The sequence below is a fragment of the Pungitius pungitius genome, chromosome 9, assembly GCF_949316345.1.
Source record: "Pungitius pungitius chromosome 9, fPunPun2.1, whole genome shotgun sequence".
Lineage (NCBI taxonomy): Eukaryota > Metazoa > Chordata > Actinopteri > Perciformes > Gasterosteidae > Pungitius > Pungitius pungitius.
The window spans coordinates 7122041-7147943 of record NC_084908.1 but is presented as its reverse complement, the minus strand read 5'-3'; the positions used below and the strand labels follow the sequence as shown (position 1 = coordinate 7147943).

Below are 25903 nucleotides of genomic sequence, written 5' to 3'. Positions count from 1 at the left end.
AGAGTATTTAGCCCACTAGCCCCAGTGTTTCCAGGTTCGGGCCACAGCGGTTCGTCTGGCTGGCACATTGCTAGCCAGCACGAGCCCACCTGTTTACCCTGCCGGGATCTTTCCATCTGGTTAGCAGACCTGTAAGGGTTTTCAGGCTAACAAGCTGGAAGCTCTCCAAACTACCAGCCTGCTAGTCTGAGGACTCAATCTTGCCTTCTTGTCAAAGAAACTTCAACGTATTGTTGCTGCACAACTTTAAGCCCACCTCCATTTCAAGTTTATTTCATTACAATGCATGTATGTAATAACATCCCTCAAAGTGTTGTATACCGGAATCAAAACAGTGTATTCGACCCGATTCTGGGGCATTTTGGCTACCTGGGAGACTAAGACTAAATGACTAAATGCCAAAATTAACACCAATACAAAGAATGCTCTTAAAACCTGATCATATCAATGTATCAATTATGTCACTATGAGTATTACGAGGTAACATCCAAACATGGGATGACTCATATCATACAGACACTCTGCGTACCTGAAGGCCTGGCGATATGTTGTAGATGACGCGGATACTTTTGCAGTCAGGGTGCCCCGGTAGAGAGTGAGGGATGACGTGGTACTCCATCTTCCCTGCCGGTTGGTTGCCCGTCTTCACGCCGTAGATGGTTTTGCAGGTGGGACACTGAAGGCTGCGAAGAGGGGACACAACTTGTGAGCTGGTTCTCAAAGCACCGTGAGGAGTAGCGGCCTCTGTCTCGCACCCACCTGCCGTCCTTGTTGCCATTGTTGTACATGGCCACCAGACACTGGAAATGGTACTGGTGTCCACACTGTGCGAGTTGCCCAACCGACTCTGCCCGAGACACAGGCCCCACGCCTGGACCCTTGTATCCAGACGGACCCCCCAATGGCTCCATGCAGATGGTACAGTCCTGGGAGAGAAAAGGAGGAACCCGTTATTGTGGAGGGTTTCATGTGAAGCCGACGCTATGCCTCATTTGATTTATACGAGCCTGATGATGATAACAGCACATATGAATACTGTTAATACCTCCTCAGGGGGACTTTTTACTTTCTGCAGGTACTTCTTCACCACCTCTTCTGGAGTTTTACCTACCGACAGCAAGGAGAGGTTGTTAACACCAGACTCATGCAGAAGTACAAGATTATAAGGCAGAAACAATCAAACTAAAGCATTTGTGGAGGTCTGAATATGTTTTTGTAGAGTGCTTACCCTTGCGAGCCTGTTTCTTGGTAGTCTTCCTTTGACAGTGGCCAAAGCCTGCGACGGGTTTGACGTCGCTCTTGCTGACAGGCGGGGGGTGCAGCACGAGTTTTGGAGGTCTAGTTAGACACACGGGCAGAGCGGCAGCACTCATCAGGATGCCTGTGATCCCTGAAAAATGAGTCTGGTTAGAAGAGAAAACAAAGGCGGTGCTCTCGGATGTGCTCAGAAAAGCCCAGCGTTAGAGAGATAGAGATTTACCGGCCAGTGCAGGGTGAACCGGGCTGGATCCATTCAGGTTCTTCACTGGGACGGTGGGCACGCTACAAAAAAAGACACACACTGTTGTGTACAGTGGACTTCCTACAGCAACAGTGGGATCAGACAGAGCAGGGGATGAGAAGCTGTTTGTGAGCTCTCTGCGCTCTCGTTGGTCGGTAAGTGCTCTCGATTGTCACTGTTTATGAGAGCTAATCCACAAACAAATGTCTCTTGTAGCTGCTAGCTAGGTCACCAAGCCCCTCATCTTCATCTCTAAGTGACAAACACAGATGTCACACACAGTTTATGGAATTCTACAGTACACTCGATGGTTGGGATCTGTTTAACTTGGGGGTCGTGGTCCTACAGGTATGCAGAGTATATACGGAGTTTCCCACTGCAGGTTTATGCAGCTTTAAAAGACAACGAATGCTTCCCTCACAGCACTCATGCACTTGGTTTTCTCTCATAAAGCTCAGTTGTATACAACCAATAGCTGGAGGAGAGCAAGTAATGTTAGCAGTTAGTGAGAGACAACTGAGAGACAGAAAGTGTCCTGATGATCGGCTGTTGCTTTAGCTTTAACGGGCTCTCTGTCAGTGCACTAAGCTGCTTTCACTTAACTCACTCAGTGACACATGACGACAAGCAAGTGATACCAAATGGGAAAAGGTCCAAGGGGGGTGATAACTTATGATAGGCACTGTATATGGTGATACATCCACAAGCGTGGTGCACCAAGCAGGCTGCCGGTTAGGTAACTTAATCAGATTTTTTTTAAACAGCATTAAAAAGCTTTCATTTCTAACCCTTTTAGTTTTAAACCCTATTTTTTAAAACATAACTGCAAATTTATATTGCAAAAATACTTCAGAAAGTACAGGCTGCTCCTTCAACATAATCATTTTTAAAAAATAAAGAAAAAAAACAAATCACAACAGGATTTGTTTTAACGTCAGAACTTGTTCTCTATACTACACTTTAACACTCACACTATGTAAATGTCTACACCACATCTAAGTACAGCTAAAAAATAACCACGTGCTATGAGATGAATTTAAAATGGCATTTGTAAATAAATGCAGGGGTTCTTAGTTTAATGGATCACCGTGTCTCCCTTTACAGGCTTAACACCAACTACCGTACAACCCACAGTAGATGTGCAAGCGCACTAGACTACCGTACATGACAGCATTAAATAGTACCACACATACAAATATATTTGTCAACAATGACCGACATGGGAAAAACCACAAAATATATACAAGACAACCGATTGTAAAGAAGAATGTTTCAAAAAATAAATAAAAACATGTCTTTAGTCTTGCTAACTGCTTTCACATCACTGCTATTATTAGCGAGCTAACGCTAGCTTGATCAGCTGGATGACGAGTAAACAGCAGAGAGCTCCTTACGTCCCTCCCGTGCCATGTTACGTTTACTTCCGATATCAATGTGAAATTCTCCCACACCTTCTACGACTTAACTCGAACAGACGTCTCTGCCTGCGCCATGTGACCCACAACAGCTCTGCTCTTTCATTTTTTATTTTTTCTCCGCGCATCTCCACAAATCATTAAGTGACGTAATCATCGCGCAACACAACGAATCGATGATGAAATTCGTTGCCAACACTTTTAATAATCGTTTTTTTTTCGATTTGTTGTTGGGAGTCCTACATGAATCATAAATCTACTACAAACTACTAAAAAACTACTTTAAGCATCAAGATTTGATACAGAATTGTTGGTTGTAATTTGCAACTTCCCCACTGATGTCCTCACTCTTATCTCAGTGTCCTAAAAGTTAGTAGCATGCAATCAAATCTTTAAAATCATTCTGTTGCACACAGCAAGTGGAAGTTAAAGAAGTTGATCATCCATATCAGCACACTTTTCTTTCCGGTTTTCAAGTGAATTAGAAGGTTGTGTCTGTGAATTTACAGTTGGGAAAATACTTTTTATACCATCGACACCAATTTCCCCAGAATGTGTACCCGGCCCTCTTTAGAACAAAATCAAAAGAAATCAGAGAAGAAGAGGTAGAAGCTCCCCTGCCTGGGTGGAGGGGCCTGAATGGGACTCCGGTCTCTTGACCCCCTTCAACCCCAGACCCCCCACCTCAGCTCCCTCAGCTTTGTCTCACACTCACACTCCCTCCCTCCTCCTGCTACTCCCATTCTACCAGGCCCAGATGGACATCAGCTGGACTGCTTTAGATGCCAGACAATAACACGCTCTCACACATTCTCACACATATATTGTCACAAACGTTAAGCTGCACCCACAGTCTCACACAATCCCGTGGACGCGCACACACGCACACAGACACACACAGTGACTGTGAATGTTCTCTAATGTTCTCTAAAATGTATATGTTGTAATAACTGATACGATGCTGAGGACAGTTAAATCTGATCTTCTCCAGGGGGGGACGTCTCCCCGTTTTAAGAGTTGTTGGGACTACAACTCCATCTCCAGTCACACTTTATGGAGTGCGCTTCTTCTGTTTATTTGGCCTTTTCCTCAGGACATCTACTGGTCTGCCCCCTCCACTGTACACACCAGCTTTTCCCCATACTCATTCACCTGCCTATAACCCCCCCAGTTAGAAGGTTAGAAGGAGAGGAACCCTGTTCACTGGATCTCCTTTCCTTCAGTCAGAGAGAGAGGACAACTTGTAAATTTGTTAAATGCCTTCGGAGCTAAGCATTGTGCTGTGTGTGTGTGTGTGTGTGTGTGTGTGTGTACCCTCCCCTTCTTGCTCTACTGCTGGCCTGCTTTATTGCACCAATGTGTGATCAATCTTTGACAGTTTGCTGACTTGTTTCTTTGTTTTCTGCCCCCCCCCCCCACACACACATTCCCATAAGCCCCTGTCTGAGTCTGGGACTGTCTCCACACGCACATACACGCGCACACACACACAGACACAGACACACACACACACACACGCACACACACACATCTGAATGTGATTGTCTGGGGACAGAAAACAATGCTGACTGGTCTGGTATCATTGTCTAGCCACCCCCCCCCCCCCCCCCCCCCACCACACATACACACACACACAAGGAATTTGCTAGCAGCACCTACAAATAATAACAGCTCTGAGGCTTTAATGGCGTATCTTCACTATAGTCGGGACCGTCATGTTTTAAACAGAAGTGGAAAAAAAGTACAGAAAGAAAAGGTTGTTGAGTCACAGAAGCTGAGATGAGAGGAAAGTCAAGAAATGGAAGCGAAGAAGACAGACCGGTCCGATCAGAGCAAGGGGAAAGGAGAGCAGAGGATCAGTATTGTGCTGCTAATGCGGCCCAGGCTCGGCTAATCCAACAAAGGTTACCGTGGAGACCAACAATGAGGCAGTGAGGGGCCCCGGCTGATGAGACGCGACGGGAGAGGAGGGAGGAGAGGAGGGGCCGGCTACAATTCACTCAACGTTAGTTTCACATGAAGAAAAGACCACTGTATTTTTCTTTGAACGCCATCCATCCACATGGTGTGACTATAAGAACTAAGGTGAGATTGTGTGTGCGTGTGTGATCATATAAATAAGGAAGGGATGTAGGAACACGGCATAGACCTGTGGAAAGCACCCTTAAATAACTTCTGATGTGATCTGGCGCCATGTAGAAAATGAAACCATCAGACTTTCTTGGAGGGGGGGGGCACTTGGCACCTGCCCAATATGATGGGTAGGGTAAACACTGCAGCAGGTCTCCCATGCTCCGTTAGAATAGTACTTTTTGCTTGGAAAGGTTCCTAACTGAGTGAAATGACCCACAAGTACTTAAGTGGTCGCCATGAAAATAGCTGTTTGAATTCTCCAAAAGCTAAGAAAAGAAGCTTCAATGCTTTTGTAAGCTGCAAATTAAATTCCATAAAATGTATTTAAATCATTTGATTTATCCTTGATAACCTTTACAATAATGCTTTATAATAAAGACACTACGCTCCATTGCGTCACAGATCACGTGAGGTGAGGATCTGTTTGTGTTCCTGTGCTTTGGATCGAACTAAAGTGGCGTCCACAGCCGAACATCTCTGAGCCTCCAAGCTGTTTCCATGTTTGTGATACAGGAGCCTAGGACTCTAAAGCGCACATGCTTCAATCAAAGACTCCAGAACGGACCTCTCCTTAAATAAAGCTACTGGTGTATGTGTGTGTGTGTGTGTACTTCCCCAGTCCGCGTTGTGTCTGTTCTACCGACTCACCCTGACGCAATGAGAGCTCTGGACTGAGCCATCGCAATCCTCTGTAACACCGGTCTGCTCAGCCCGGCTAAGCTTGATCTCTGTGGCAACGGGGCATGGCACGCGGTTCCAGCGGGAGACGCTGAGTGCTGTGGCTTCATCACCATTGGCGACGGAGATGGCACAGGAGAGGGGGGTGTGGTCACGCTGCTGGCAGGGGTAACCAATGTGGCAATCGGCACCGGATCGTTGGCTGAAGAGGAGGAGGAGCGCTTGGCGGGAATGGACGGAGAGATCAGGTTGGGTTTGGATGATGGAGGCTGAGGAGGCGGGAGGGACGGAGGAGGCGGTCTATTGGAGGACGAGGAGATACCCAGAGAGGAGGTGCCCATGCTAAGGGCAGCTAGCGACTGAGCAAAGAGCTGGGCGTTCCTTCTTGGAGAGGAGATGTTTTTGGAGATGGCGAGGCCGTGCGGCAGCGTCTGAAAGTAGTTAGCATTGGAGTTTGAGTTCTGCTGCTGCCCACCCAGAGTGGCAGATTTAGACAGACTCAGAGCTTTAGAGGAGACTGGTGCTAAGTTCTTGGGCCGCTGCATGGTTAGCGAGCGTCTACCCATAGTCTGTATCCCTCCTCCTCCTCCTCCTGTGTTGGTCTTCACACTGAAGACCAGCATGCACTGCGGGCAGGAACAAGGCTGGGACTGTCCAGGGGTTTGTACCTTGGGGGGGGCGGAGCTTCCAATTCCCATGCTTGCCCCAGACACCCCAACACCGAGCAGGGCTCCAGTTAGGCCTCCACCAACAGCGCCTCCCTTGGGTATTGGGAGGGCGCCGGACACGAGAGGGTAGGACATGTCAGCGCGTCTCTGGAGCCTGCGACACCTTTGGCTCTGTCTGTTCACCTGCAGCAGGAGAGAAATCCAAAATGTTTCCATTACCAGTCGGTGGAGGGAAATTTAGTATCTTAACACCATGACCCTATTATGATTTTCTTTTAAGTGAGACTGGTCACACGGTAAGAAAGACGGGATCAAGCTGAAGGTAGAGACAGTTGTTTCTCTGTATAGTTTTTTCGGACTCCTGTAATAAGAACATTAACAACGTCACACTCCCATCATAAGAAACTTGTTCAGTGAGTGAGGTGCTAAGACATAGGTTGAATAGTCCCAAAGTTACTTGTACACTGTAAGAGGCGGCTGCCACTTGGAACTAAATATCCCTCAGTCATGTAAAGAAGATAAGGTCCATGCATAGAATTCAAACACACCTGTGTCATGTTCTGAAAATCAATGAGGTAGGAGAAGCCGATGGGCGTCAGGTCGAGGCAGGGCTGCTGCCGACTGTGGGCGTTCTCGATGGCGATGGCCACCTCCATGTCGTAGGCAGTCCACGTCCCAGCATCGTTCTCCCACTCCCACTGCCAGCCATGACCTGGGGCCGAGGACGGGTCATAAAAACTCCTCCGCACAGGACGGATGGTTCCTGAAATAAGAAGCAGACAAGATGTTTAAAAATGTGTAACAGTTAATGGACATGCCCCAAATGAGCTTCTCCACCAGGTGAACAGAGCAGCTAGGGGGGGAAGAGAGTCACATTACAATACTCACAGGTTTGAGCAGGCAGCCAGAGAAACATGACAGATTTACTATCTGCCTTTTACAGTTCAAAATAATCCAACTGAAACACAGGATTATATCATGTAGAAATACCAGTAGAACCAAGAGACAACAAAAGCTAGTAGTATGATATGAACTAGATGTCAGGAATCAGGAATCGTTTATTGCCATAATATGTCAGACATACATGGAATACAATAATGGACAGACAACAAAGTGCAGCAATAAATATAATAAAATATTTGGTTAGTAAGCTAAAGCTATGGGTTAGTAAGTTAAGAAATAAATCTACAATTAAAAATAAAAATAAAGACAAAGTGCACCAGCTAACAGAAAGTGACGAGTGAAAGTGACAAAGTGTTGTTGGCCCGGGCTCTGTTGATGAGACCGACTGCCGAAGGAAAGAAACTGTTAGTGTGGCGGGAGGTCTTAGTCCTGATGGACCTCAGCCTCCTGACGGATGGAAGGGGCACAAATACTTTTAGGGGTCAGCTACAATCTTTCTGATGATGGAGCCCAGGAAACGGAAGGAATCCACAGTGGTGACGGGTGAAGGTGGGGGTGTGTACTTCCTGAAGTCCACAACCATCTCCAATGTCTTTAGCGCATTGAGCTCCAGGTTTTTCTGGCTACACCACGTCACCAGGTGGTCAGACTCCCACCTGTAGGCGGACTCATCCCCACCAGAGATCAGTCCAAGGAGGGTGGTGTCATCCCCAAACTTCAGGAGCATAATGGACTGGTGGTGCAGCTGTTGGTGTACAGGGAGAAGAGCAGAGAGGAAAGAACGCAGCCTTGGAGGGAACCGGTGCTGATGGCAGAGCTGAAGTCCACAAACAGGATGCTGGCGTAGGTTGACAGCATCGTCTACAGACCTGTTGGCTCTGTAGGCGAACTGCAGGGGGTCAAGGAGGTGGTCGGTGAGGGTCTTCAGGTGGGACAGGACTAGCCGTTCAAAGGACTTCATGACTACAAAGGTCAGGGCGACGGGCCTGTAGTTATTCAGGCCTGTGATACTGGGCTTCTTGGGAACAGGGATGATGGTGGAGGCCTTGAAGCAGGCTGGAACGTGGCATTTCACCAAGGAGTTGTTGAAGATGGCGGTGAACACAGGAGACAGCTGGTCAGCACAATGCTTCAGGGTGTGGAGTGAGACTGAGTCCAGACTGGCTGCTTTCCGGGGGTTCTGTCTTTTAAAGAGCCGGTTAACACTCTTTCCGGGACAGAGAGGGACGTTGGGGGTGGGGGAGAGTAATCCAAAGGTGTGAGCTACTGATGGGTTGGGGGAGGGAGGGGTGGTGGAGTTGTGGGGGATGGAGTCAGGACATTGCCTTTCAAATCTGCAGTGGAACTTATTCAGCTCGTCTGCCAGGCGGAGGTCATTCATGGAACGGGGTGTGTTTGTTGCTTGTAGTTTGTGAGGTGTTTAAAGCCTCTCCAAACTGAAGCAGTAGGTGCTAGGCCTGTTGCAAAAATCAATATATTTACTTATCGCACAATATATGATATATTTAAGCCAAATGAGCGAGGAGAGCCAATAGAAGTCCCTATGTAGGACAACGTTAGGCCTTATAAGAGCTACAGCCTGAATACTCCAGGAGCTCTGGGCCCAAGCAGCGCACAGAAAAACAACCCACCCGCGTGTCAGCTAACATGTGCGCGTTGGCTCTGAATGTGCTGTTGGGCTGCAACAGATCACATGGGTCAATGTTCTGGCTTACGAGACTGTGTGTGCTGAGAAGCGGTTATGTTTATAATAAAAGGAATATTGTAAGTCAATGACGTGTGTGCCGGGTCAGAGCCTAGCTGTGTTTAAAGAGATAACCTGCCTTTGTCCCTGAGCATCGCATTGTGTGTGTGTGTATAAGTGTTACGTGTGTGTAACCGGCCTTGATGGGTAATCAACGGAGTTTGGCTGCAGACAAACATTTGACTAGGTCTAAACTGTAAGTGACCTCCATGGAGTCAGCTCCATGCAGGAATCAATGTGTTAGTGAGACAAATTGATAGTCCTGCTGCCTTAGTTAGTTGGATGTTTTGTCAGTAATTCTAGCATTAATTATTTTAATTAATGCCTGTTTTTTATTTAATAGACATTGCATGCTTATTTTCACCAGAACACTAGGTGGAGTAACATTTTTTGTTGTAGACGACCTCGAGAGTGACGTCTGTGTGTGTGGAAGTCGTTGGTTTGTTTATTTATTCAGACTTTTTTGTCCCGTGCATCACCACTGCTGCTTTTCATCGCCTTTTTTTTGTGGACAGATTTGTCCCGCATTTTCCTCCACAACTTTGTTCACCCCTCAACCGGCAAACCAACATTTGCGGCGATCTCCCTCCATGAATCGGAGGCCATCCGCTTATAGTCCGCCAATGACGGGTTGTATAAGTAGTCATATTTACGGATTTTTTCCGACCAAAGCTCTTCAATCTGATCCATTCTCTCTTATAACATCTTTGTTTTAATAATGGCAGTATTGTGCTATGACTCAATGAAAGGATGTAGTTGGCAGACCAATCAGAGCCTTGCGGGCTACGTGAGGCTTTTGACGCTAGTCTAGAAAAATTGGAAAGATTCTTGCAGTCACGCAAGGGGTAAAAAAGGCTTGCAAGGGGCTCTTGAGTGTGCATGTCCTTGCGTTTCTCTGAAAACGCAGAAGCATAAACTAGGCTTGATGTGATTGAAGGGGGAACACTGCTCACGTGTGCGGTCGGGCCGTTTCGCTTGTGGATCCCTTGACAGCAATGAGCCAGTCCTTCCTTGTCCTCCATCCATCTCTAGACATACGAGTGGTGCAGAGTGGCCACTCGCACGCATGTGTTGGACAGGTTGGTGTCATTTTCAAGTGCTGCATGTGTGTCGTAAAAGGACGGACAGTCTCATGTAGAGCTCCCCTTACTCCTAAGCTGCATTCGCCTCCCAGCCTGCTGCATCACAGACTGCGGACTCGATCTGATGTGATAGCCCGATATGGTATCATTCAAACAGAGACAGACTGAGCTGTTCATTGAGGGTGCAGAAGGGTTCCAGCTAGGGCTGCACAGTATGGCCAAAAATCCATCACAGTATTAAGAAACATTCTCAAGGTATCCCAGTATATCACGGTATTGCTTTTTCAAGTAAACACATTTATTCATTGAAACCAAAAACAAACGCGGCTGCCCGTACAGCTGTTCACTGCTCACTGACCAACTTGCTCGCAACTGGAGTTAGCTAGTTAGCTCGTTAAGCAGAGGTGTGGACTCGAGTCATGTGACTTGGACTCGAGTCAGACTCGAGTCATGAATTTGATGACTTCAGACTCAACTCGACAAAACGTACAAAGACTTGCAACTCGACTTGGACTTTAACATCGATGACTCGTGACTTCACTTGGACTCGAGCCTTTTGTCTCGAGAAGACTTGCTACTTCCCATGAAAACTGGGGGAAAACATTTTCACACGGCCGCGCCACTCTGTTTATCTGCATCTGTCAAAAAAATGTGCGCCACCTGTATGCAGAGAGCTGCCTGCACGACATCCAACCACTGCAGTGCCACCAAACGAGTTGCTATATGCAAAACATGCGGGACAAAGTTTAAAGACGGAGCTGCCACAACGTCCAACTTTGTTCGACACCTGAAGTTGCACAAAGAAAGGTAGGTAGGTTTTGAACGAATGCTGAGCACCTTATCGAATGTACCGTAACTCACTAGTATTTTACCGTATCAACGAGACAGCTCGTTCATGCTGGATTCAGACTCCGATGGAAATCCTCGCCAACATTATGTCAACGTCCGTTTTAAAGTACTATAACACAGTCACAGTCGATCCACCATTACCCTTCCCTTCCCTACGTAGTCTAGGTCTGTGAGGCAGCGCACCATCACCCAGGGTTCCCCGTCCCCACTTTGCTTTAAAGCATATGACTTTGGTTTCTTGAGGGAAGGGCTTTTGAAGCAGTGAAAATATTCTTAATATTGCATAAACGGAAATGTATTATCGTATACCTTAGTGTACAATAGACAATGAATATTAACAAAATATGAACAAAAGCATCGTAGATGAATCACAACAGCCAATCTCACAATTCCTGGACACTCGTGTAGGGCGTTACAGCATGAGTCACTGCTGTGCATTGTTCTAGTGCAATATTCTGTTGAAATAGAATTTTTTGTGACAATTACATTTTCTGTTTCTTACTGTATTTGGTTAATGTCATTGTATAAAGAGGTTTAAACAAATACAAATCTTACAGACATACATGATTTGTATACATTTTATTTCTGTAATAAGAGGACTTGAAATGACTCGAAACTAAAAGGGTAAGACTTTGGACTCGACTTGAGACTTGTTGGCTTTGACTTTTGACTCGACTTGGGACTTGCCTCATCTTTGACTCGACTTGACTCGGGGGCAACAACTTGAGACTTACTTGTGACTTGCATAACAATGACTTTGTCCCACCTCTGTTATCTAGTTAGCTCTTTAGCTAGTTAGTTCATTATCTAGTTGGCATGTTAGCTTGTTGTGGCTGCTAGAGTTGCCACCAGAGGCTCGACAGACTTTTTAATAAATCGTTTTCTAAATCTAACGTAACTTACGTCAGATTTTCCAAAACCAAAAACCCTCCAAACAGACACAGCTCCTCTTTTAGGCACAAGTTGTGTTGATGCATCTCTGGTCTCTCGTTGTTCCTTCTGTGTCGCTCTTTTCCGTGTTTTCATGTAGCAACAGAGTTACTTCATGTTGTGAGCTGTACCCAGCATGCAGTTTGGCGAGATAATAATGTACAATTATTAGTGTTACAAATTGTTTGTCACAAGCTGTTGTGTCGTGGTGTTTTACCCAGTTAAAGAGAGTTTGTTGTGGGTTATTCATTGTTATAAAGAAATATATAATAAACCGCTCCACAATGACGTGAATCTGCTGCCTGCCGAAGAGCAAAGTCTGTTGTTATGGTGTAACAACGCTATGAGCGGTATGTGAGAGATTCATAGCGTAAGGAGATCTGGTTTGAACCTGTATACTTTGCAGCCCTTGTTCCAGCTCCAATCAGTGAATCCCTGGAGCGATTAGGGCTGAGGGAACGACTAAACTCCTGAAATGACACCTCACCTGGAGTTTCCAACATGCTCCAGCATGGATTCCCTTCTTCTATTTTAGTTGTTTTCATCACTTCTTGTTATCTCACTTTGTTTGATTTAATCTCTTCTCCTTCCGTTTTCTCTTTTTAACATGTTTCCTCTCCCCATACAACTCATGAACACACTCATGGTGTTCTGTTGGTTGGATAAACCGATAAGAGCTACATCCTGTCTAAATAGTGACATTTATTATTAAAGAAGAGTCCATCTCTCTGGGAGACACACATTCTCTGGCACTAATTTGCTCTTTTGCTCATCTCTTGGCCTCCCTGTGAGCCCCTCCAAACCCCATCACATGGGATTCATCCGCCACAGGCAATCCCCCCGTGTTAGTGCCTGTGACGAGGCTGCTGTGCTTTCAAGGTGGGGGCTTTGTGTTTAAAGGGATCTCAGGCGATGTGCTGTCCATAACCATAGTGACGTGAACATGTACTGATGTGCTCACAGGCTGTGTGTTGGTGTCTTATCCTCTCTTCATCTTCTCCCTCTCCTGTTTAACTTTCTCTTGCTCTTGGGCACTTTTTTTTTTACCTTCCTCTACTGTCGTGCTGCCTTCTCCCTTCAGCTCTCTCTCCACCTTTGTCTCTCCTTTGTTTACCATGAAAGACTCCAATCCCCTGAGTTTTGGGTTCAGAGTCCATTTTCAGCTTCACAGTGTGATTAAGATAAGCAGAGAGAAGGGGAACGAAGGTAAAGAGATCGATCGGACAAAAGAACAAGGGACTTTACAGTCAAAATGCATCCTACAGGAAGTACTGTTAATATAAATAAATACAACATTTGGCTTCAAACGACAGCAACAAACTTTTAAACTTCAAACTATGAACGCAACTGTTAACAGTTACTAAAGATATACATATATTGAAAAGCATTAATGTTGGATTGATGCTCCTGTTTATCTCAATTTATTGACATCATGATTGCAGCAGGTGCAAGACAGAAGGGCTGCATTAGGCATGAGATCATATACTATTTTACTGTGTGACAGAATGTATTATTTGTATATTTAGTAACGTTTGTGCTTACGCTGCATAAAATAAAGACAGATAAAAAATCAAACAATGTCCTGTCATTCGCGTGAGGAAATAAAGTCAAGTGTCTGCATCACAATTACAGCTTAATGACAAACAACATCAAAGGAACTCGGCTTTACTCTCTGTTTACAACTTGGGGGGGATCAGCTGAATACCTGCAATGTCAGTGTTGGATTAAGTCCCACAGCTCTCATCATGCCTCCCATTGGGCCAGTGCTGAGCTACCTGCCGCTGGCGGACCAATCAGCAGAGAGTATTTCACAGAAGATAACTACAGCACCTGTGACCAGGCTGCGACCTGAATGCTCCCACTGACCCGTTTAGTGTGTGCATGTAAACGTACATGTTGTCAACGTTACTACAATACATACCAGCTGGAACGAGGGGAGCCACAGGCAGCAGGAGCACAACGTTACATGATTGTCTCCTGCTTAAGGCTAAACCAATGCAACAAATATTTATGGGGTTATATAAACAAATTATAAATAAATATCTGTATTGGCTTCAGAATTATGAACCCCATGTGTGACTGAAGCTGATATTTTGACATAAACCGTGTGTTGTCCTGATAAAAACGTTGATAACAATGTTATCTATCAACTGTTCAACCCAACATCAGTTAAACAGGTAAAGAAAATAATCAAAAAATAAAAACATCCCTAAGATTTGAATGCCATGTTGGCTCAAGTGAAGAAGGTAATCTCTGAAGAGAGCAGGAATGCTAACCGTACGCTAACAACAGCTCAAAGCGACTTATCTGAGCCGAGGTTGGACACTACAGAACATCCTGACCCCACACTGTGGACTGAACACATTGAATCATGTGGAAAAAGGTTGATGAGGACAAAGGACTTAAGAACAGCTGGTGTTCCATGTACACTCTCTTAAGTCAGTATTTGGTTATAAAGGTCCACCAATGACTGCTCACTTCTTTATTCTCCATCGTCCCCCTTCCCTCCATCTCCCTTTTGGTGAACAATCCCCCCCCCCCCCCCCGCCTACAAGGTCTGCACCCCCTGTGTGATGGATAACTCACATCTGTTCGACAACATCCAACAATGGGGACGGAGCGGAAGACGGAGAGAATACAGACTCCCCTAATTATCTCACTCCTTCTACAACCACCACTCCCACTTAAGTGTCCACAGGGGCTGTTAAAATTGCTCAAAAATGACATTTGAACATTTTCTTTAAAAAAAACACTTATATTCGAACATATTTGAATATCTGGTTGCGCATTAAGGATGTCAATAACAGGACAAATTAATACAATGAGACATAATTACTTACTACTACTATAGGTAATTTCTTTTAAGTTTAAACATAATTAACAACATATTACAGACACAAAAATAAGTAAATGAAATAATAGCCAAGATCGGAGATGCTGAGTGCTGATTATCATCCTGTTGTTCATGCAATATAAAGTAGTGTGCAAAGCACCGATGCTGCCGCTATTGTTTTTTTCACATTCGAATATCTGTTTTTAACAACTATTCGGAACACAAACTCACACTCCTATGTTTCTATCTCTCCCATGTCAAAGCCAAAACTAAAAAGGCTCTTGGGACTTCTGCCTATTGACCAAACTAAACACTTGTACTAGAGAGAGGTAAAGAGGAAGGGGGAGAGGGTGACAGACCCCAGGGAGAAGGGGTAGGGAGAGAGGGGGGTGGACAGCTCTAGTGAACTATCTGCTCATTGGGCCTTTCAATATTCCATTCTTTACAAAGAATCAAGGTCTCTCTCTGTTTCTTCGTGTGTGGAGTGTGCAGCTGCTATGTATGTGGGTGTGGTTGTGTGTGCACTAGAGGGTAAGAGCTAAAGAATGCAGCTAACTGTGGTGCGATGGGGATTTGCAGCTGCTCGTCCCTATTATATTGTAGAATTTGAACCCTCTTTATCGCTCTCTCTCTCGACAGTCCCACTCTTAACTTCAGAAATTAACAATCTATACAAGAGCATATAAATTAAATCAATAGATTAATCGGTTATAGATCCTGTATGAGGCATTTGAGCATTACTACTGCATTAGAAATGTATTCATTTATTTTAAGGCTTAAAGTCTGTATTAATATTGGCGGATGAACGGAAATGCTCCACATCAAATCAAGAACTTCTTCAACTACTAGCTGATGGAGATGCTGATGGAGAATATAGTGTATTACACGTTCAACTGAATCCTTAATGTTACACTGGAAGGCGATGCAAGGTGTCAATGACTATGATTATATTTAGCGTAACAATAAGTGAAACTAATGAATTTTATTTCAGAAAGAGGATAAGTGTCTTATTTTGTCTGCACATGTGCCGGAATGTAACACAACATGGGGGTGCAATCAAAGAATTCCCGATAATACCCACGTGGTTAATGTTAATCAAAACGCTCATGATTAGAATTGTGGGGCTATATCTGATATTTACGATCACGAATCTTAAACAATGTTCTGCATTTCTCATTTAAGCGGACCACGCAGAACGGGGGCCTTTTGAAGGGCCACACAGTAGCTACCAGTGGGCCGTTTGGGGGACAACAAGGACCTGAGGAATACAGGTGTTCCAAACGCCACAGCTTACCTGTATCCTGTCTGAACTGGTGCATGGACTGAAGATCTATGATGTACGGCGACAGGCGGCATTCCACCTTGCCGAGGACCACGCTCCCTCCGCGGGGGTCGCTGCTCCGGATGGCCGCCTCGATCTGGTGGGAGACAGCGGGGCCGTAGGGGCGCCACCGCCCGTGTTCGTTTAGCCATTCCCAGACCACCACGGCCGAGGCCAGGAGCATGTTGTTACTGTTGGCCCTGGAGAGGAGTAGAAGGATGAAACGGCAGTACAATACGCACTATGAAGCCCGCCTGCTCGAGGCAGCGGCCGAGCACACAGCACACCGGGGCCGTATCTGTGTAGAACAAGCTCTTCATGGTGGTATTCCGCGTGGATCAATACATGCTGCCTCCCCCCCCACAAGTTAAAATCAAAGCCCTTTTTTGTTCCTTACATGGAGCGGCAGCGGAGCTAACAGCCCGACAAGTCGACACATTATTCGGCGTGGACCCGAGCTCCGCTCGCGGCGACGACGAAGAATCCTGAGCCCGCAGCCGAGGACACAGACTACGGAGCGGCCTTGGTGCTCCACCCCGCTGCAGACACAGCGACAGCTTATCCGACGTCAACCCCCGACTCTTCCATTTAACGCCGGGTGGGAGAAACCTCCTCTTTGTTCGGGAAAACCCTATTCCAAAATATGCCTCGTCCTTTGTGGAACCTGAGCCAGAAGCGGCCTCGTGTGTGTGTGTGCTTTTCGGCGGTACTCCGTGGCGTAGCATACAAGTAATGTTGAGAAAGTAGTGGCTTCCAACTGCGCAACCTCAGTAGGACCTCGACCGGAACAGGTCCGACCGGGTCGCTGTGTACTACACGGTTCTTCTAGCAGGCGATGTTTCTACGTGTTAATACTGCTGCAGTTATTCTGTGTATTCATACATATATGAATACACGTGGGTGTATTTATCTGTTCCACCACAGTGTAGAAAGGGAACAAGACCGGTATCGAACACTCACCTGTTGATAAGTATTTCTGTGTCCACTCCCAGGACATTTAGAACAAAAAACCCCAGATCGCCACAGAGACGCTCGTGAATTAAATGGCCCTCTCGACTCGACAATGTATCTTTCCTTCTTCCACAAAGCCACTAAAATCCCGCGTTGTGTATACTATGACGTACAGAACAAACAACGAGGACCCGGATTACCTCTATTGGTTTTGGGGGGTAGGAGACGGTGTGACCACGATGGGTCGAAATGAAGTCTGCCATATTTGCCACGACGTTATCCTTTCGCTTCCATCTTTGCCTCGCTGTGGGAGAACTTGGTGTGAAGCTCCAGGAGAGAGAGAGAGAGAGTGGGGGCAGCAGCCGGCTCCTGCCCCCAACCACGCAGCGCAACCCTCGTGGGGATTGGTGGCCGACGACCAATAAAAAGACGGTGACCCCAAACGTTCATTAATCTGGCTTGGTGTTACATATTAGACATAGTCTCGTCGATTGTCTTCGTCTCTGCACTATACAAAAATAAGTGATCATTGTGAACCCGTGAACGGGAAATATGTCTTTATTCTCCTTTGGCCACTTTGAGATTTAGTGTCGTCCAGTGCCTCGGTCGGCTGTTTGTGGTCACTTGCTGCCACCTGCTGAATAAAAGTGATACTCCAAGAATGATCCAAACGTGTTTTTGAAGCAGGTCACATTCGAATACATGAAACGGTCCGTATGTGAAAGAATATTCTAAAATCCATTCATTTTAGTGGGATACAAGTATTCTTGTAACTTTCTTACTGTAACTAATACCTCATAGATATTATAGTGGAGCTATTTCTTTATGTTTACCAATCACTTTGTCGGCACGGGCTCCATAGCTCAGGGGTTAGAGAGCACTGGTCTTGTAAACCAGGGGTCGCGAGTTCAAATCTCGCTGGGGCCTACCATTGTTTTTCCTTTTCTACATCACACCATTGTGGTGGAAGTGTTCTCTTTCTGAACAAATGGCTTAAAAAAATGTTTTTAACATCATATATGGAATTAAATGCATGAAATAAAAATAATCAGGCTTTTGTTCACGTTGTAAAATAAAAACGTTTTCACTACTGCCACAGCCTGTCCACTCTGCTGCCGTCTGGAAAGATGTGTTTCAGCTACATTATCAGACTTTGTTCCTCAGGGTTCGAATAAAATATATTTTTTGTATTGTATTATATTTCAAAATGAGACTACAATCTGCTTTTTAGTTGGGCAGCGTTGGACAGATACAAAACTTGTAAACTTGATTCTGCCTAATTGCGCTTTATTAATAAATTAAAATACATGCTGATTCTGTTAGTTTGTTCTTCTACAAAAGAGATCCCAAACCTAAACGCTTTGTGATATGTATTATTTTCATCTTCTAATAAGACAGACTTGATCTGTGGTATACAACTACCTGTTTTTTGCTCTCTGATTACATCATTGTTGGTTAGTGAATTAATGTGGTAGGATTGTGATCATTATAACTTTTGTGTCTTCATTCCAGGTTTTAGGGCGTATGTTTACTCCAAAGAGGTGTTCTTTGTCTTTTTGGTGGAACTTCACAGTCTGTGAACATAAGACATCCTGGTACCAAACCGCCTTTGGGAAGAATCAATGTAAATCTCCTTCTATCTAATCTACTCTTCTCTCCTAGTGTGTACGTCTCCGCAAGCTTGTTGCAATACACATATCTGATTGGCTGCGTAGCATCAAGTGGTATGATTTACAAGGCATGTGATTGGTCGGTGTGTTTACTGGGCCGTAAAGTCTTGACAAGCTGAGGCAAGAACAATTGAAGGTACATGATAGGAACAAATAGCTAGATGGATCAACAGTACATATTTTCTAACTTTTTAACATAAAAAGTCTCAGCATTCTTTTGCATTTTTGCATCTTTTGCATTTTCGCGATTGCTGACATCATTTAGTTGATACATTTCCTTAATCTTATACGCCCCCCCGCCCCCCACATGTTCTTTACTAATAAGTACATTTACTTCAACAATTTTCCAGAAGACCAGAGACTATACTTGGTAACTACAAACCCTTACATTTTTGTACAAATATAGTCACTTGCTTGGCTAGATATAAAAAATAATTTCTGCACGTGTCTGGTTTTAAAAAGCTTTAATAACCTTTTACACCTTGTCTGTCAAAAAAGGAGTTCATTAAGATTAAATATTTTTCCTAATTGTACTGGAAGCATACAAACAATCACAGTTAAAGCAGTAGCCACTCATTATGTGAGGGGCAGAAGTACACCCCGAAAGAAAGAAAAAACTACAGTCAGTCAGAATGTATCTATAAAATGATGCTCCATTCAATTTTCAGTTGAGAGCATCTAGACACAGTGGCAGGATTATACTCACTTAGCATGTATATTTGGTATCGGTTTTGGTTCTGGTTGTACTGAAGTCAGTGCAAATATGCACATGGACTGACCTGACTGTTTGGCTCCTCGTCATCGTCAATTTATTTCTAATATCCTCCAATCATCAAAGCTCAGAAAGCACAGGTATACTGTGAAACTGCATCCACCCCGCATGCTGGATTCAGGGTGCTGTTAGACGTCCTTAGTGACAGGTGAGAATTTCCTGCAGTGAAAATGTCGTGTTGCCGGGGTCCTCGTTTGACTTGGCTTTGCAGTGGGTGATGCAAACAGCCAGCACCATCAGCAGCAGGCCAAACCCCACACCCACACTGTACCAGTGGGGAAAAAGGAACCAAGTGGACCCTGTAGAGGAAACTGGGAAGATGCAGAGAGAAAATCAAGCTGAGGCTACAATTAGAATAATTAGGAGTGAAATTTCAACACTGTATTATATAAAATTACAGTTGTCACGTGTCCTCCACACTTTTCCTGGAAGCAGGGGCTCTGTAAAATGCTTTTATTTTTCTCATGTATTGAAGGTCTAACCGTTGGCCCCCTTGCCATGCCAATCCCAAACAATCATATTTGCTATTTTAAACTGTGCTGATCTTGATAATCTAAAGCTCCCACAAACAGTGTGCAGGCCAAAGCCTGAGTAACTCATCGCTGTGGAAAGACATGGGAGTGGTGATGGAGTCCGCACCATGTGAGAAACGGGCTCGGACATCTGCAGCATGGAGAGAAGGACTTTGGTACTCCGACAAGCAATGGTGCATCTAGGCTTACTCTTACCTTGAAGTTTTGTTCCTCTCCCTACGATGAAAGTTGATTTCGAATTGCCAACACAATAGTACATGCCCACGTCTCCCTCCTGCACATCAATGATCCTCAATGCCAGAGATCTGTTCATCAAATCCACAGAGAAATGAGGGCTCAGCTGAAACTCTGAGGAAAAATAAGTTATAGTTGGTTGAAACCAGTTTAAATAATATTCCATTTTCTGTAATTAGAACTGGCAAAGAAAGCAGCAAATATGCTCTGACTCGATCTCTGCCTCTCATGAGGAGTCAGGTGATGAGCTATAATATATGCAAAGGTTGTCACTCGAACACTCAAACCTTTCCACATTAATTGAAACAGCATTTAGATAATGTACTACCTTGTGCTGCTTTTCCATCTGTGAGACTTGCGCGGAGGACCACGGTGGGTGTAAGATCAGGGTTGTGCTTGAGCCATGTTATGTCGTGAATGTAGGAGATGTTACAGCCCAAAGTGATTGTTGACCCGTACTGGACATGTTGGACCTCAGCAGCGGGCACAGAGGGCATCCAAAAAGCAAGCGTGCTGATAAACCCTAGAGTGGAGCACGTGTACAGAAACGTCAAACGCATGTTAATGTGTAAACATCAAGACACCTCGCCTGTATATTCAAAGTTCATTAACATCTTCAGTAATTTGTACTAAAAACCCACTTGTGTATCAAGGCCCTTTTTCAAAGTGTGTTCTTTTATACTTTGACCAATACTACAGCTGAATTCCACCAATTCTCTCCCATGCATATTATCTGGCTTTTCCGTGTTTTATTATATTGTAATATATTTTTTCAATATAATTAAACCATTACTATTATGATATTATCCTCCCTTTGCACCCATATTACATTTGAAAGGACCCAATAAGCAAATAACTCAGCTCCGTCTTGGTGCCAGCTCCACAGCACCAACCCAACAGGCAAGGTGAGTAAATTCTCCTCACCTATGAGAATTCCTCATAGTATCTTCCTGTTGTTCTTTCTACAATAAAAGCACCCTGACGGGAATTCCTAACTCACCAAGGACGATGGTTGTAATCCGGTGAGACTTCATCTCTTTGTACCTCTGTTTATGGCTGCTTTGTCCTGCTCTTCGTGTGACTGATGTAAAGGTCGTACAGACCACTTCCGTTTTGCTGCAAAACTGTTTCCACGGAAATCCCACTCTCACTCTGTGTGTACCCTCTTTCGTTTTGGTGTCAGAGCCTTACACATTTGGACCACAATGAGCTGAAATCTCTTAACAATAAGTTTAAATCCTATTATGGAATTGTGTTGGTGTAACGGAGTCAGAAATACATGGATGTCGTTTTCAATGTATCATATCTTTTGATTATGATTCAACAATCCTGTTAAGTGTGTGTGAATTTTATTTTGATGAGTTAAATCTGCTCCCATGCTTCAGCAAACTCTCACAGAAGTGTTATGCTGTTGAAGGGAGGTCCGTGTACCTTTTGATCGTCCCACAAAAACACTTGTTTCTGCTTTTTCTTTTTGAATCCAAAGCGGTAAAACGGAAGTGGGCAGTCATTTTCTCCTTTTTCGTTTAGAACCAAAAAACGAGACCTACTGACAACTTCGTATTTTGGTTTTTCCCATAAAACGAAAATACGAAGCATAGCGGCTAAAATCAACGCAATGAAACGTGTGTATGCTAGAAATCCGTATGCGATGCCAGCGGTTACCATGGTAACATGAGGAGTAAAGTTAATTAATGGATATAAATATATAGTCCTGGTCCGACGGGCAGCAGTAGTTGTTCTTGGCTCTGTATGTGCCACGCATTGTGTCGCTTCAGTGACCGCAGAGAGATCAGTTAGTTCAATGAGACGCAGACCCAACAGTATGTGGCAGAATACGTGTATTTAAACCATACATTTATCTAAGTCACATATGCATAGGCAGACTGCCCGTCCAGAGCGGCCCGCCGTCGGCGAACCGTCGTCGGATCGCCAGCCCCCCCCCCGTCTGTTTGCGCCGATCGTCAGTGGCCCGCGTTCGGTCGAACTGGGCAGTATGTTTGGGAGGAGGGTTTTACAATTTAAAACTCTTCAACTGGGATCGTGAACTGAGAAAATAAACATGTCCCTCAATATGTAGATAAGTTTGCAGTGTAGTGACACTGGAAGGTCATTTTGTAGAAGAAAAGAATGTTTGGACAGGTTGTCTCTAGTGGCAGAGAGACACCTTTTGAAATTAGTAGCCTCTTTAGTCGTACATTTGAGTAAGCTCCTCTATCATCACCCAAGTAAGAGGTCACATTTATCTTGAGGACATTGTGATGTCCTTGATAAACCAGCAACCAGAAGTCCCATGGTAACTCTGGAGGTGGACAGAATCTGTCCACGGGACAACTAGTAAACCTGTACTCCATAAATCTGGCCTTAATAGAAGAGTGGCAAGAGATAAGCTGCTATTGAAAGAACCGTAAGAAATCCTGTTAGGAGTTTTACACAAGCCACGTGAGAGACACAGCAAACATGTGGAAGAAGGTACGCTGGTCAGATGAGACCAAAGCTGAACTGTTGGGCCTCAATGCCAAACGCTGTGTGTGGTGGACACCTACGCGGAGTACAACATACCAACAGGAAACATGGTGGTTATGGCATCATTTCAAATTCTATAGTTGACCTATTTACAAGTAGAAGAAAGAGATACATATAACAAGTGCTGATAATATCTTCTTGTAACACCAATCAGGAATTTAAATCCATCTAGAAAAATTGTGGCACTTTATTGAGCACTGTCCAGCAGTACACTAACATCTGGGTGAAGCACATTCTATCTCTGCAGCTTCCTGGTCCTGAGCGCTTTGTTGTGGTAAAGTGTGACACTTGTTAGTGAGTCCACCTCTTCACTCTGCAGCTGCTGATGCATTCAGCCTTGCTGTAACTGGGGATACTCAAACTCTATGCAATCGAGAAGCTGCCCTAAAATCTGGCTTTGAGGTGGAACTAACATGGACGCAATCAGTGATACCTTAAGGCTTAGTTTTTTCACAATAGTATAAAATCTGACAGCAATACAACTTAAGTAATATTCTTTGGAACACAGTCCAACATTAGATCTTCTCATCCTTTCACCTCTTTGGCTCAAAACATTAAATTCAGGATTGAAGTGTGACTAATATGTAGGTCAATTATTCTTAATGGTTATTATAAAGATCCAAAAGTCTCTTCATTAGAGGTATGTTTGGTTCTTAAATAAAACAAGATGTGTACAACAATGGTGGCGAATCAACCCTAAAATCACATGAAATTGTACATTTGAGTAAGCTCCTCTATCATCACCTAAGCTCCTCTATGAGCTTACTCAAATGTACAACTAAAGAGGACCATAATATTGTATTTCCAGTAAAAGGTGTCTCTCTGCCACCTGAGACAACCTGTTGTGGCAAACCAGGGAGGGGCCAGCCAAGACGGTAGATCAACACCGTCAGCAGTCCAGCAACTGGGAAGCATTACTGCCCCGTCATGCCTCTCCTTTGTTTTTCCCCGGAACAAGTTGGTGAGGACCTAAGACCCTGAAAGGGAGGAATATATATGTTTTTTTCATCCTAGCCCCCTTCCCCTACGTTATCAATTAAAAAGATCAATTTTTGTAATTGGACTAATGTGTCTGTCTACTTGATTCTGACATCTCGCCTCCCCTGGGTTTGCCACACTATACAAACATTCCTTTCCTCTACTAAATGACATTCCAGTGTCACTGAACTGCAATCTTATCTACACATTGAGGGACATTTTTATTCTCTCAGTTCACAGTCAGTTTTAAAACTTAAAACCCTCCCACCTAAACAGGCTTCAGCAGACCAGTGTTATTTGGCGGGAAATAGATTTTCTGTAACAGTGTCATGCTCGTGTGTCTAACATGCTTAAGAGCAGGTTGTCTGTTGCAATGGTTTCCAACCCAATTCTAGCCTGACGGTGGTATCGGTCCACAGCTCCAGAGGTCACCCTGAGGGTCGCATGAAAGGTAACATTGTTGAAGTTCATTCATATCTGTATTATTCTTGTCTAGCGAGAACAAATGTAAAACATTGCAGATCTAAAGTATTCTAGAGTCAAAATGTCTGAATGCCATACAAGTGATTTTCCCTTGACCACAGCATTTGACCAACATTATTTATCATCTGGGACCTTTGACCTCTTGGGCCTAACCATTCAATTTAGTATGAACCATAACTGTCAATATGTGTTGCTTAATAAACTACACATGTTTCCTCTTTCATGATATAAATATAACAAGATGAAGATGAATCAACAATGGTTGAAATGAACCCTAAAAATTACATGAAATCAACAGAATTAAATACATCTGTAATAACCTAGATCAGGGGTGTCAAACTCATTTCAGGTTCGGGCCAGATACTGCCCAGTTCGACCGAACGCGGGCTACTGACGATCGGCGCAAACAGCTGACGGGGTGCGAATTGTATGGCCGTACGCACTCCGGTGGCGGACCGCACTGGACGTGCAGGCGGCGGGCTGCGAGTTTGACATATGTGACTATGTGTTGCTTTGTTTCATACTCGCCGTAGGCTTGCATTCATATTTCCAGCTCAATAGGGGTGACAAATGTCGACCGATTGTTTGTGGTCATTGCTATGGTAAATCGTTGAAACATGGCTCCACTCGTGCTGCCTTCAGTGCACGCGCTCAACTCTGAGTCAACCTATTCCGAGTGTAAAACCACTGTAATTTTGAAACTGTAATTGAATAGAATAATACCAATGTACAGTTATGATTGTATTCAATGTAATGTAATCTACCGAAATGCATTTATGTAATACTTGATAGCGCCACAACTGATATTGACTGAGAGGCCTTAAAAATCCGAGATACATTGAACTCACCAGGAGACCACTCCCAGGGGGCGTGACCACTGACTTTCACACCTTTACTGATCTGTATAAATACTTGTAGGCAGCCGTTGTTCTCGAGTTCGCTGGTTGTATACAACAGACAAGGGCCCTTTCTCAATACCTAAGACGGCGAGAACGGATTTGCGTTCCCTCGGGAGTCCTGACTCGCAGGTTCGAGAGAGGAGAACGGACATTTCCGCAATTGAAACAGCAGCTGACTTGATGACGTCACCACGTCAGCTGGTCTTGCTAATACGTTTTAATTTAGTTTTTGACTTAAATATTTTACTATTAACAAGCTTTTGTTTAATTTAAAATTAGAAATGGTATATATAATATTGAGCACCATATATATCTAATCAGTCATACAATAATTAGCTTTATTATTTTAGGAGGAGGAGGTTGGATACAGTAACAAAAAATAAACTATTATACTAAAATATTTGAATGCACACACACCTACCGTTTGTCTTGTTACTCAAACAAGAGGCTGATGATCAGTGTAGTGGTCCTCGTACAGCAAGCTGCTGACCACACATCAAATATCTTACAGAGAACTATACAATAATTCATATGTGGATTTTTTTATTTATTATTATTATAATTCAGAGCTTCAGAGTTTCTTTGAAGCTGAAGTTCTGGCCAAGGCCTTTAATTAAAATATCGTTCGTTTTAATGCACAATGATGGACTATAACAAGCTGCACTCTGCGGATACAGACAATACGTTAAAGTTACATTTAAACATGAAGTTATGAATCTAAAATCTGTCTTCAAACACGTTACCGGTGAACAACATCAGTCTCTGACACCACATTAAAACTTATGAAGACTCGTTATAGT

The 25903-nt window shown here is 44.2% G+C and overlaps 1 protein-coding gene, 1 non-coding gene and 1 gene segment (V, D, J or C); 1 reads left to right on the top strand and 2 right to left on the bottom strand.

Moving 5' to 3' along the window:
* LOC119218174 (E3 ubiquitin-protein ligase DTX1-like) overlaps window positions 1-17494 on the bottom strand; it is a 21087-nt gene extending 3593 nt beyond the window's left edge. The window contains exons 1-9 of one of the 3 annotated variants that reach the window (XM_037472389.2): window positions 17209-17494; window positions 16031-16257; window positions 6944-7158; window positions 5698-6578; window positions 1481-1542; window positions 1229-1390; window positions 1046-1107; window positions 760-926; window positions 530-683 (exon numbers count right to left, since the gene is read on the bottom strand). In XM_037472389.2, the coding sequence (XP_037328286.2) occupies window positions 530-683; window positions 760-926; window positions 1046-1107; window positions 1229-1390; window positions 1481-1542; window positions 5698-6578; window positions 6944-7158; window positions 16031-16241 (1914 nt within the window). In that variant the 5' untranslated portion in view covers window positions 16242-16257; window positions 17209-17494. The other 2 variants (XM_037472390.2, XM_037472388.2) reach the window with 2 other exon arrangements.
* A 366-nt stretch (window positions 17495-17860) lies between these two features.
* Window positions 17861-17935, top strand: trnat-ugu (transfer RNA threonine (anticodon UGU)). Its single transcript has one exon. It is a non-coding gene; the product is annotated as a tRNA-Thr (tRNA).
* Window positions 17936-19115: 1180 nt separating this feature from the next.
* Window positions 19116-21319, bottom strand: LOC119218333 (Ig kappa chain V-III region CBPC 101-like). The segment is given in 4 exon segments: window positions 19116-19761; window positions 20179-20331; window positions 20546-20740; window positions 21218-21319. Coding segments are annotated over 4 exon segments (555 nt in total).
* Window positions 21320-25903: the final 4584 nt, after the last annotated feature.